Raw genomic sequence first — 14,175 nt, forward strand, 5'->3', positions numbered from 1 at the left:
GGGGTGGGAGGAGTGAAAAGGAATGGCATAAAGAGGGGGACCAAAGGGGATGACCAGAGTCGGCTCGATGCCACGTATAATCACTGCTTTTAATCTCGCTTTCCTCCGTAACAGTCTACCCCCTTCCCTTCCCCTTCTCCTCCCCCATTTCACCCCATTTTGTGTATGTGAGGGTGAAACCGCCACGCGTCCGACTTTATTGCCTCTTACAACTGGTTATAGTTTTTTTATCTACGAAAAACTGCGCGAGATATTTATGCAGTGGGAGCAGAAATCGGGGGCTCGGTTTAATGAATTCTTAAGTTGCATAGAATAATGTGAACTTTCCTCTGCATTAATTTATTTTTCATTGGTCCAAGGTGAAAGTTACGCGAAAAGAGAAATTGACGAGAGGTGAGACTATAATGGGACTCTACTGTATTTGCTCATCCGATGACGCATGTCCCAGAATTTTTGGGTTTCGATTCTGAAAATGAAGGGTGTAAGATTTCCAGTGGAGTTTCTCTATTGCAAACTCAAATTGATAAACAATATAGGCATCACCGGCTTTCAAGTGTAATATCATTGCGGTTATCCACGCCGACACTCGATCGTACCCCGAGAAAAGGAAAACAGTGTTCAAGTGTATGACACTCGAGAAAGCGAGAAAAAGGGAAAAAGAGTTGGACTTTTAGTGGAAGGAATTGATTTATTCCAGTTCCTTTTACGGAGTACTGGCGTGATCGCTGATTAAAGCAGCAGGGGTGGGTTTATATAAGACGAGAAAGAGAACGGTGAGGAGAAAAAGTGGCACGAGAGAAGAAAGAAGGGACACTGTAGAATGAAAGTCGAGGTTGGTTTGGTGAGAAATACATAATGCAGTAGCCGGACGTCTACGACACCCTCTAACTCACCCAGGGGATGGGGGTTCCTCTCCTCTCGCGACGCGCCAGAAGTCGACTAGGGCCCGAGGGGAAGGGGGTGCATTGATTTACGCGAGAACGAGGCAAAGGGTGTCTCTTCCCGCGATTCCACCACCCTCTCGGGTCTCATCCCTTAGTCTCCTATCTATACTGCCTTCTCCGAGACCCATGGCCCAACAATTCACTCGCCTTGGCTCTCCAAGCCCATCCATTACCCACCAAGGCATTGTTGCGGTTACTTTACCGGGGCTCTATCGAATTCCCCGCGTTTTCCACCGGCGGCAAAACAATTGTTTAAAAAAGGAAGTCAATGGCTTCGAGGAAAAATTTTACTCGAGCATTTCGGGATATTATTGAGGGGCTCCATTGCTCCAGAAGCTTTCCTTGGGTTTTCCATTAATTTTCATTTGTTGTTGGGTTTTTTAGGAATTGCGAAAGGAGAGGAAAAATTCGGATTTTAGAGAGTTTTATGTGGGGTAATTAAATTCATCAGGATCATTTTGGAATTGTTGTCGGTGGAGAGCGGCTATTGAAAATTTCGATATTATAATGAATTGCAGTAAGGAGAGGTCCTTTACTCCCCCTCGTAATGATGACTTTATCTATTTAGTAATTTGCGTATCTCAGTTGAAAAACCGGATGCAAATGGATAGGAAAGTATAAGGGACAGTGGAATAAAATGTGGGGAAAAGCCGGTGGGTAGGAAAGTCAGTGGTGCGAATAAACCAATAACGCCACCACCGGCTGCCAGATTCAAATCCGTACGAGAAGTAAAGAGAGAAAAATACCCTATATCGACCTTTTCGGCGGCCTCTTCCCCCCATCATCCCATCCGCATCTGCCAAAAGATGGAGTTCATAAATAATCATAAATAAAAAGGAGAATGATAAATAAAAATCAGAAAACAACAAGAGAAGGAAATAAAAAAAAATCTAATTTAAATTGATAGGAAGAAAATGGAGGAAAACCGACGAGTCAAGTCGTCGGGAAGAATATGGCTGAGAGAAATCGAAGGAGGCGAATATTCCACAGAGCGGTGGTAGCACTGAATTGTGGGTGAGGGGGTTGGAAAAGGGGTGGAAAGGGGGAAGAAGGGTGGAAAGGGGGAGGCCAGTGTACCGAGCGTATCCAATTTGATGGCATTACAATAACGGGGGTAATGTCTGAGAATAATGAAATTTCCCCCAATCACCACGACTCGCTTCGAATATGTTCAGTCTCTGCTTTTCTCAGTGACTTTCACCTCCACATCCCAATCTCTACTTCAGCTGCTTAATATTTCCAATCTTTTCTCATTTCGATTTTTCTTCCTTTACCCAACCTTTTCCCATCATAATTTCCGGCATTGTTCATAAACCAATAAAATTATTTTCTTTTATTCGTTTTTCGTTTCTCTCGTCTGTCAATAATAACCGGGAAAATTGAGAAATGGGAGGAGTTAACGTATGGTATTATGTTGCAGGAGTAATGTTGCTGTACTTGCAGTGGCTTCCTGGGTAAAAAAAAATTGTAATTCAAAAAATTCCGGGTAAACTTTTCAGAATTTTTTTTTATCAAGCAAAAAACAATCGTAAAGCACAACAATTTTATTTTTTGGAAAGGTTTTGAAAAGTGGTTCAAAAATTTGAATAGAAAATTTTTTTTTATAATTGAGATGGCGTTTTTTTTTGAGAATATTGAAAAATCAAAAAAGGAAGAAAACAACAGTGTAATTAAAAGGAAAAATTATATTCGCAAAAATTTCTAGAAAATTATTTTTTAAAATTTCCCAAACATTTTTGAAAATTTAGAAAAAATATTATGGTTACAATTTTTTTTTACCCGAGTTCACTTTATTCTCATCGTTTAATTGATTTTTATAAATTTTTTGTAACATTTTGGGAATTTTTGGAAATTTAATTGAGAACGCAGGAAAATCTTTCCGCGTCAATTGAGTATTTTTTTTTAGATTTCAAAATGAATAAACAATTAATAAAAATGATAATGGTATATTTATTGATGGTAATGAATAATGGCAGGATTATTTTGGGGAGTAAAGGATGGCGATATCAATAGCTGTATGTTGATAAAAGTCACTACCTCCGAATTATGCGATTATAACAGAAAGTAGGAGAAAGGGAGACGAAGTGAAAAAGGAGGTGGGGATTAAACTCTCGGATAGGAAAGGATCAAAGGAGCGTTGGGCGCCTTAATCCGTCTGAAAGTTCCAAGGGAGCATCGCCGTGAGGCTTTTCCGGAACTCACCGATAACTTGTTGTGGTCCAAGATTAACGATTCTTTAATGGCCCGTGTAATATTCCATTATGCGCTAGGTAAACGGAATTTATTAACACTGAAGGGGATGCCTGGAGAAAAAAGCTGCGCAGGTTTACCGTTTCGCCATTGAATTTTTCGAAGAGCAGAAAAATACCAACAGAATTTTTCACCAATAATTCATTTCTGAGAGAATTTTATAATGTGATTTCTGGGTAATTCTATACCCCTCGATTTTTTCACCACTTCATTAATTTCTCTATCTCCCCAGGTAAAAAAATTTGGAAAAACTATTCCCATTACAATTTTTTTAACCCGGGTCCCAAATACAAAATGACAATTTTATGAAATCCACCCCCATGAGTAATTGTTATAATTATTTATTAACCACCGAAAAAAAATCTTTGACTAATTCCAGCCGACGAGTTTTTCACGTCCATCTTCAGTCGCCTCTTTATTCAAATTTTTTTCTCACTCAAAGACAAGATGGCGATTTTAGGGCTGCAGCGTCTTATGGAATCCACCCCCTTCTGATTTCAAGAGCTTCCCTGGGGAGTAGTAGTAAGGGGTGACGCGCGTTTACTTCAGAGCCATTACGAAGAGCTGAGGGGATGGGTTAGCCCGTCGTGAACATCATCCCCAAGAAAGTGTGAGTAAGACAGAGGGATATATTCTAGGGGGATGAGCATCGGAGGGAAATATTCAGCGACCCTCTTGGCGTTAAGCGAAGAGTCTGTGCACAGCCCCTTCAGACCGTTTATTGGACGCATGCAAATAACCATGGCAACCGGATTTAACACGAAAGAATGAAAAAGAACGACTGAAACAATAAACAAAATGTATCCCTTTGGTGGGGACTTACACTCGGTATGTTGTCGTTGGTGCATACGCCCTCTTGGAGGAGTCGGTCACGTATTTCCCATGCGAATATCGATGGACATTCACTCTTGTACATGGAAATTTTACCAACTACTTCGGCTGTTGCTACTCGGGGCTTACTACCACCTATTGCCCTCGGTCGTATCGAGCCCGTTTCGTAATACCTGGAACAGTAATATATCTTGCGGTTCAAATCGGCGTATATGTGCTCTCAATATTCAATATTTATCCTCATTACGGACATTAATTCTCCTGATAATCCGAGGTGGAATGTTACAACTGGAATTATAACCGGGTGTCATGAAATTTTTTTTCTAAACCTACCGACCCACATTCCCCATAAATAACGCAAAATAAAAATTATTTTTTTAACTGAAAAACAAAAACATTGAATTCTCAACGTTAATTAGCCTTGAAATTCGCCAACACCGTTATTATCACGCAAGATAAAAAATCTTTGTCTTGATGAGCCATATTATATTAAGAATTAAAAAGGCATTATGATATTTGTTCAACGATAGCATCCGACATTTAAAATCGGTTGAAGTATTAAAACAAGGATAATTCGGGTATTGGGTGAAGGCTAACATCTGGCTGGTCTAGAATCAAGTGAATATAAATCAAGAAGACATTTGAGTTGATCCAGAGTGACAAAGTTACGCAAGATATGCCGGAGGAATGTTGTTGGGCATGAGGTTGAAGGGGGTGTGGAGGTGAGATTTTCCACCAAGGCCTCATGCACACATGACTGGCATTCCTGCGGTGTCTCAACCTCATGCACAGCTTTACCATCGTCTCGATTTTATTATTAGAATAATTAATGTACTGTGTGCAGTACTTCAAACCAACCTTCCGAGTATCTTGGAGACACAACCATTGCTGACTTGGAGTATCCTCGAGATGTCACAGGGACGTGCGCCCGAGTGCGCCAACTCGACAATTTTCTGTCGCGTTGAGTCCGGGAGCGGCCGACCACCGACGAAGACACCGCCCAGCTGATTCACACCACTGTGACCTGTCAAATCCAGTATCAAATTTCATTTCATTAATCTTTATCGCTCACTCTGATATATCGTTTCAACAGCCCAATCACCCATCCCCCCCATCACTTCAATTTCCGCGAAATTTTACACTTTTCCCTTTTTTTTCATTTTTTTTATTACTTACGATGGGATTCATGTAATAAAAATATAATATCTGCCTTTGCGTTTGTTTAAGTCAATCCTATCGATTGGTTGTGGTTAAGAGGGTGTCGAACATTCTTAACGCAAATGATTCCAATTTAACAGTTGATACTTATCGATTTATCTCGGAAATGATCGGTTTAGGGTGCATACGCTAAGGAACTTTTTTATGGCTCATGAAATTTACGGTGAGAAAGGTTCTTCTATGGTTTCTCCTAAAGTCAATAGGTTTTCAGATAAATAGTGTTTAAAAAGAATATTACGAATTTAAATTTTTGTTACTTCTCAATAATTCACTTATTTTGACAATTTCTGATTTAGGATCCAAATGGCAAGAGACTTTTTTGTAATTCCTCGAATTTCAGAAAGTTTTCCGGATATTTTTCCCTAAAACGAATATTACGAATTTCAGGAGTAGGTGGTGAAAAAAAATGGAATGACATTTAATAATCGTGTTAATAATAATTATTCTGGGATGAAATGAATTCGATGAACCATCCGAAACAATTTTCACACAGAGTTCACTCAATTTTTTTCCCAGCGGAATCTCGCGGCTGAACAAAAACGTCAATTTTTCATCGTCAAACGGAGTCTATATACAACCGCTCGACTTTTCCATACGAGTTTTTTCCTCACTTCGTTCACTCGTCCTTTTTTTTCATTCTCCTTCCGTCGTAGATAACCTTCGACTCATTGTGCCGATGACAACCAGGACGGGATGCCCCACCTTCGACCTTGCTACTTCTTTTTCATAACCCATCGTCTCCCCTTGCACTTTCCCCACGTCTTTTCACGCTCTCCATTCCCCAGCGGGTGGTTTTATTCCTTCAGACACGCCCCCACACTCGGACACTTGGCAAATCCTTCAGTGTTGGATATTTTTTTCAATAATAGTCTCAGTAGCACTCGAAAATCGATCATCTACCCGGGTGAAAAAAAAAATTCTAATCGGAATATTTTTCCCGAATTTTCAAAAAATTTCTGGAAAACTTTTCAGAAAATTTTTTTCATGAAACAAAAAACAAGTGGAAAACAAAACAATTTTATTTTTGGGGAAGGTTTTGAAAAATTTTTCAAAAATTTTAATAGGTCAATTTTTTTGATCATTTAGATGGCGTTTTTTTGAGAATATTGAAAAATAAAAAAAATAAAAAAACAAGGGTATAATTAAAAGAAAAAATTATATTCGCAAAAATTTCTAGAAATTTCTAGAATATTTCAAAAGAATCCCTAAAGAATCTCTCGAGTACCCCAATTTTTCCGTTTACCATTCCGTTATTTCCGTCGCCGAAAAATCAAAAAGTCCTCAAAAATGAGAAATCATCGGAATGGAGTAAAATTGATGAGGGATGCCCTTGTGACACGCTTCGAGCATTGTCACACGTAAAATGCCGTATGCCAGTCTATTAGTAGAGGCTGTCCCACTCCCTCCTATTCATCTTCATGATATTTTTTTCACTTCCCGAAGAGTTCAATCGCGCGTGAAGAACAGGCGATAAATTTGAGGAGAAATATCATTGATTTTTCAGCCGTAAATCTGTTCTATTTTGTCGTGCGTTATATATATATTTTTTATCTCGTTTGATGGAAGGAGAAAAAGGAAATATAAAAATCCATAATGCACAAAAAGAGCAAACAAGATGACTGTACAGTGCGTTGAAAAGAAATGGTGGCAAATTATCCTTGAATGGGTACGTGTTAACGACTAATAACGATTCGTGCAAATATATAACACTGCTTGGGGATAATACTTATGATGTCGACCATTGTGCACCCCATAAATACATCGGTGTGACGTGTGTGTATAGGATATACGATATTCGCAGTCTCTCTCGTTGCTAACCAGAGGGGTGCGCTCGAGTGGCCATTCTCTAGAGCAAATCCCTCGTTCTCCTCCCGTGTTTTCATATTGTAACGTTTACGTATTTAATATCAGTCGGAGAAAATAAACCTGACTCGTTTGCATTGTATCAAAACTTCATTAGCCACCCCCATCCCTTCACCAGACCTGGGGAGTGAATGTATGAATCCACTTGACCTTTTTGCTCCTTCTCTATTCCAATTTATTCAGACCTACCGACGATTACCATTATTTATCCACTTTTTTGCAAAATCTTCTGCAAATGCCTCTTCTGTTCTTTAAATAATAATTCGTATAGAACCCCAACGTGCGGGAGAATAATCGCGCAATATCCACGACGTAGACATTTTTTTTTTTCAACATCAAGAAATTTTTTCCCAGCGCCAGGCTTGATTGGTCAGACCTGGTTGAAATTTCCGCGTGGACGAAGTTTAGCAAATACAGACCTGACTTCAACCCGATAATCATGGATAAACGGGTGAAGCAAGACGTAACCGTCGCGTGAACGCCGATTAGACCTCATCGATTCCATCCGATAAAATATCATTAAGTATAAATAACCTTCGATAACGCGATCGATGCGTTGATTATTCCTTGTTTTTGTATGTCTCCACTTTTTTTTATAACCCGAGTCAGAATGAGAACAAGAAATGAGGGGGTGGCAGGGGGTGATAGGTGAAAAGGGGGTGGAGGCGCGGGTGTACAAACGAGCGACAGAGCATCGCCGACGGCTCGAGTCAGACGGCAAATTCATCATTCCCCCCTTTTCTCTTTACTTCTTCTCAACTTTTTTTTTTCCTCCCCCCCCCCGTCCCCCCTCGTTCATTCTTCTTCCCTTCTTACCCCCTCTGACACGCGGTGGTCCCGCCTCTTCATCGAGCGTGATAATCGATTGCGACACGCCAACTGAGACACCCGAGGAGAAAAAAAAAAGAGAATAAATAAAATGGTGATTTAATTTTTCGTGGGGATAAAATTTTTAGAGAATTCAGGGGGTCCCTTTGTGGTTTTATCGAGAGTCCAGGGGCATTTTTGCGGAAAGACACCCGCGTGGGTTAAACCACTTGGCGCGAGGGGGGCTGAGGGGGGTTGGCGTCTCAATCATCCCTTCAGAAGTGCTTCCGGTGAAATGAATGAGAGACCCCTTGGTGTGCTATTCGTTCAGTACAACTCCTGTGAGAATGCTCCAAGATTCTGAGCATTCGAGAGATCTTGCGCTCTTTAAATGCCCACTTGAGTGCCTCGACCTGTAATGGACTCGAATTTTTTTTTACTACGCGCGACATCTCAAGGTCGATCTCATTTCTACTTATCTATTTGTCCCTGTTTATGTACCCACCCGAATATAGCGAATATATGAATATTTTTTTATGAAAAAATAAATTCCACGACTCCTCAAAAATCGATATAAATCCAGAAAATTCCAGTAATCGTCATAAGAATCGTTTAAACCCCCGGAATTTTCTCCTTTCGCTAAACGTCTCTGAAATTCCTTGAATTTCCATGTCCCCTGAAATTTTCCTTTTTTCTCGCATTAAAGGTGCGGAGAATCTCATCCGAATTGAATCGCCAAGAGCGATGAAAAATGGTCACATCCCATCAAACATATTTGTCACAAAGAAGAAACACATAAAAACATATCAAGAGACACGGTTATGTGTCATGGAAATAAGAGGGGTAATTTATGAGATTGGCCAGATGCAGGGTAAGCAGCACCCAGTGACAAGTTGTACACGAAAAAAAAAAAAAAATAAATAAAAATGGGGAGTTGGTAAAAGGAACTGAGAAGAAAAAAAATGAAGAAAAAAAGAATCCAACATCTCTGTATACCTGTGTAAGTGTCTGGGTATCCCATTTTGCCGGTGAAATTGTTTGAAGAGAGAAGAGAGACTCATCCTCTCGTCGAGTGTATTGAGACGCCCGAGTGGGTGACATGACGAGGGTCAGGGATTCCTCTATTTTTCTCCCTCTCTCCCACCCTGTAGCTGACCAGGTGACTAAGGGATGCAATGGAGAACCAATGAAGAAGGAAGAGAGAAGGAACGAGATTACGGAAGCTAGTCTCTTTCACGGAGATGACCGACTAGTCGAAAAAAAAAAAATCTCCTAGATGCCAACGAGCAACAATAATCATAATAGCCCTCATTGTTGTGGACATGTTTTTGAGAATATTTCCTGCACTAGGCACCCCTATACTCGACCTGGGTACCGACCCCAGGGGGCCCTCCACAATGAGACTCGAGTATTTGTTGCTGTTTGTATCCAATATGCCGCGTGGGGCCTTATAATTTTTTCTCCTTCTGCGAACACATCTTTTGACGGCAGCATCTAGTAATCTATTGCACAGCTTGAAAAATCACTACAACATTTTTATTGTCGGGGAATGGGACGAATTGTGTCATCGCAGGGAGATAATGGACTTCTCGCTTTCAGTTGTGAAGTGGATGTATTTAAGTTATGGATTTGTCTATTGAAAAATCGATCTCAGAGGGAAATGTTGGAGGACTTTTTTGGAGATCATTGAATTGGGGATAAAAATGGTTCTTTCATAGTTTCCGATTGAATCAGTAGTTTTTAGGATCAATTGAGATTTTAATAAACTGGAAAATTCGAATTATCTCACTTCACGGCTTTGGATAAAGGCAGTGGAAATAAATTATTTTGCGTTGTGAAGTTTTCCAATGGAATTACTGATAACTCCGGAATTTAAAGAGATAGCGATTCTTTTGTGACAACTTTTTTTCCAGCACTTAATCAGTTTTGTAAAAAATGCTATAACGAATTTTTGGTTTCACCCCTGAATTCTGAGACTAAAATCCTTTTCTTTCCAGATTATTTTCGCCAATATCTCAGGATAGGAAGAAGATAGCGCGATTTTCACGCCTACATAATTCGTAGAGAATTCTGAGATCTCCAAAAAAGATATCGATGAAAATATCCGAATTTTCGGTGAATTCGGTGAAATGAGGTAAAAACGGGTATTTAAAAAATGGATTTTCCGCCTGAGAACGCAACGGCCTAAACGATATCAAATATTTTGATCCTTGAGGGTTAATTAAGTGCTGTAAATGGCTAAAGACATAATGTAAATTTAGCCGGAGGCCTGGCACCTTATCCTTCCGAATTGAATTATCCAATTAGCCGTTGGGTGAAGGATCGAGCGTTGAGGTAGCTTGTGCAAGGAGGTAGACAGGCGGATCCATCCCATAGACAGAGGTTTAGCTCCGGGAGTTGGCGTGCCATGGGGTTTTCTGGTTATAACCGTGGGCTGAGCGAGAGGAGCACGAGGCGGACGTGGTCCAAAGCGGCCACTGGACAAAGAGCCTCGTAAACGCGTTATTCCGCGCCAATGGATCTGTCAGAGCCGCTTCTCCGAGTGCGCTACGTGGAAAAGGTCTGTCTACAGCCTGGCCCCGTGTTCCAAAATCCTCCATACAGACGAGCCACATCGACGTTCCCATCACCATCCAAAATCACCATCCCATCATCTCCCCTACTCACCAGATCTTCAGGAATTTACTCACCACCGGCACCATCTTTCTTATCCCCAATATTTCCGAAGTATTGAATATTGGTTGCTTTCGGGATTCATCGGATTGATGTATTTCTCGAGGCAATACTTTATTAATTATTTGAAATTTCAATTATGAAGTCTGATGAATTTTTAATCGAGTCCAAATTCAATTTCAATGAAAATTTATCACTATATTTTTTATTGAACTTGAAAATACTTGGAAATCCCGGGAAAAATTCAGTTACAAAGAGAATATTCATGGGAATAGAATTCGCGATTTTTTAATTCAAGGGTTGTCGGACATTATAAAAATTATAGAAAATTTGAGTTTTCTGAAATTATGGGACAAATGCAGTCATTGAAAAATCCAATGTTTTTTTTTCTTGTGAAATTCTGATGGTAAATTTGAATTTTTATGACGGCTTTCCCCTAAATCCGATTTAATATCAGTCTCATGAGAATAACTGTCAGATATTCCCCTGAATCTCTAAAAAAAATTCAAGATGGAAAAGGGAAAAGACAAGATATGCCGCAGGAGCCTCTTCCCCGAAAATGCGTTTTTTAAATAATAAGACCCTGATCCCGCGCTCTACAGCTGCAAAAAGTACTTATTTCCGTGAATAAATCGTCAAATTGCCCTACTTCTTCATTCGTTTTTTATCTTTTTCTAGGATGTATAAAAAAAAGTAAATCACTTTTAGTCGAACAATAACGACATGTGTTCAGTGGTAATCCTTTGCTGGGGGGACAATATTGCGCAATATTTTCCCTGAATCTTGTGAATTTCGTGATTATTCGGTTCGAGGAAAAAAAAATAAAGAATGAAAAGAGAAAGGAATTCACTGGGGGTTAGCCAGGTTGTTTAATAGCAGCACAATATCGTTGCGATCGCTAAAGGTGAGCCTCAGAATAATACCACGAGGTACTGGTAAATGTCATTGTGGTCTCGCCACGGGTTTTTCGTAGAGTTCCCATGAGACCCAAGGGCTAGGACCATCGAGACTGAGGGGCGACCTAAAGCACCGCGGGGGAACGTTTAGCAAGTAATTAGAACTCCGTATCGAGATGATCATGGGAAATAACTTTACCAAGTCACGGAATGCTCCTATTTTTCAACTTTCAAAATTCAGCACACCTTTTTTTCATCCATAACTCGCAATCTAGTCGAGATACCAAAATTTTTCATACCACCTCTTTGATGGGGTGGGAAAAGTACTACAAAAAAGATATTAACAAAAAATTACGTATCTCTCTCAAGCTCCGAGATATTTAGCGGAGACTCGTTTATGGTCCAAATGAATTTTTTACAAGTCAACACTGTCACTCATTGGGTTTTTCAGGAATAACTCTGAAGGTAATTGACATACCGAAATTTTCATTGATACTTATTTTGAAGGGTGGAGTAAGGGCTACAAAAAAGGTTCTTACAAAAATTTCATTATTTCCACGGGGTTTCCCAATGAATCGATAAGACTGTAATGTTTACTACAACCTAAGCACAAACGTTATTTATATATTCACGAATAATTCCTGAATATTCAGGAGGATGATTAAATTGTCACATTAATTTTGTCCATTAAGTCTTTGCCATCAATGAAATTATCCTGAGATGAATATGTCCCCTGGAGCAGGTGCGGGGGTGAGGATCGGGTGAAGAGCCTTGGAGTGGTCTTTTCAAGGCGAAATGGAATAATTTTTTCATCCACCTCGATCATTCGGTGCAGAAATTGGCCCTGAGATTTCGGGGCGTGCGGTAGGCGAAATTTAAATCTTTAATCAGCGGTGGTTAAATAAAAACAGTGAAGATACGTATCACTTCCGCGTAAAAACATCGCCAGGGAGAGGATTTCCCTGTGGCAAAGGAGCTTATGGGGTTCCATTGAAATCCCTCATGTACAATGAGCGACCGATGTAATCTCGACGATGAAAACGTTTAGGGGAAAATTAGGTCGACAGTTGCTCGAACCCGTGATTTGTCACAATATTTATTCAACTCGATTCCTTTTCGGCTGTCCGATATATGACGAAAATGGATTCTTCAAATCCCAAGAATAAGAAAATGATAATTTCTAATTTATTTTTTCCCGTTTAATTCCTGGAATAAAATGGATTATCAATGGTAAATCTCAAAACATCTGCAAAACAGATGATGACATTTCTCGAAAACTTTTCGGAAAATTTCGGAAAACAAAAAAAAAATCGTGAAGCAAAATGATTTTATTTTCCGGTTTTTGTTGTTTCAAAAAAAAAAAAATTCTGAAAAGTTTTCCTGAAATTTAGAATATTTGGAAAAAATATTCCGACTACAATTTTTTTTTACCCGGGGTAAAAAAAGGTATTGGTGAATAATTACGACATGTTTTAAATTGACAACCGAAAAATGAAATTTGAACAATTGGAAGGTTGGCGGGGAGAATCAAAGAGCCTTTCCCATCATCTGCGAGGTGTTTTGAAAGATGCATTCTGCCGATGTGTTTCCAAGAATTATAATAAATGAGAGACGCATGAGGGTACAACAATGCGGAAGGAAAAAGGGGTGAAAGCCGTTGATGCCTCACGCGACTTTTTCCCCCGGATGAAAGATGCCGTCGGACGTGGGTAGATGAGACACAAGCGAGGGTGAAATACCGGGGGATTGACGCAAGATGACGTATATATCAGGAAAATTACTGTTTACCGACACCCCGAGAAGAAGCACCAGATTCCTGTCCCCTCCAAGCTCTCAGACACGTTTGAACATTTTATTTTTGACTCCTTCCATTCTTTTTCTCACGTATCCCACTTGGTTGCCGGGTAGAAAGGTGAGAAGTTTTTTAACCCAAGAATTCTCCACCCCCTCGTTTATACGTGTGTACATCTCCAAGACGGAATTTTACTCACTCTAAATGCGTATACCCCTCGCGGGCGTTTTCTGTTTGAAGAGGAAATTTCACAGTCGAGTGAATTGCCGATTCGCCGTAAGAGTCTCTCCTCCACTTCTCCTTATATTCCAAATGCCAGGGGAATGTATACCGCGTACCCGAAAAATCATCGAATCAATACGTCTGCTTTTGAAACAAGAAAAAATATCTTACAATTTAGAGGAAAGAATTGAGAAAAATGGGGTAGAAGAGTGGAGATTTGGTTTTTTTCTTTTTTTTTTTGCGCTGAGTTAGCAGCGGAGGAAGAAAGGGGCTTGTGCGACCTTTCAAACCGGGGATTTCTTAACGGTGTGCCTCTCCCTCGTGAATTTTTTTCCCTTTTCCCCTCTTTTATTTTTTGCCCTCGAGAGTGAAGAGGACGACTGAGCATGTACCGGGGGCGGCATTTTTGTCGCCGAGGAGCAGTTACGAATTAATTGAATAAGAGTCGTCGAGGCGCTCGTCGCGACGCCCGTCGGATCAAAAGAGGAAGAGAACTCTGGTGTTTCGCTTCGCGGAACTTTCCAGGGGGTTTTTCTCCGCGTTCTCTTTTTCCACTCTTTTTTATTTTGCGCGCGAAGAGGGGCGCGTTTATTCGCGGCGCGCAGATCAATTTTCGCGTTTTTTTTTTGGAGGAGGGGTGGTTTACTTTGGTTTTGGTTTCAGAAGACCCAGGTTTTTT

The 14,175-nt window shown here is 40.2% G+C and overlaps 1 protein-coding gene across 3 annotated transcripts in view; it reads right to left on the reverse strand.

The window, feature by feature from the left end:
• LOC105270419 (paired box protein Pax-6) overlaps positions 1–14,175 on the reverse strand; it is a 39,139-nt gene that overhangs the window by 23,863 nt on the left and 1,101 nt on the right. For all 3 annotated transcript variants that reach the window (XR_892536.1, XM_011311329.1, XM_011311328.1), the window contains exons 2-3: positions 4,884–5,049; positions 4,018–4,198 (exon numbers count right to left, since the gene is read on the reverse strand). Coding sequence is in view for 2 of the 3 variants with exons in the window: in XM_011311329.1 (XP_011309631.1) it covers positions 4,018–4,198; positions 4,884–5,049 (347 nt within the window). In the remaining variant the exon portion in view is untranslated. The remainder of the gene's footprint in view (positions 1–4,017; positions 4,199–4,883; positions 5,050–14,175) is intronic.

The sequence above is a fragment of the Fopius arisanus genome, unplaced genomic scaffold, assembly GCF_000806365.1.
Source record: "Fopius arisanus strain USDA-PBARC FA_bdor unplaced genomic scaffold, ASM80636v1 scaffold00087, whole genome shotgun sequence".
Classification (NCBI taxonomy): domain Eukaryota; kingdom Metazoa; phylum Arthropoda; class Insecta; order Hymenoptera; family Braconidae; genus Fopius; species Fopius arisanus.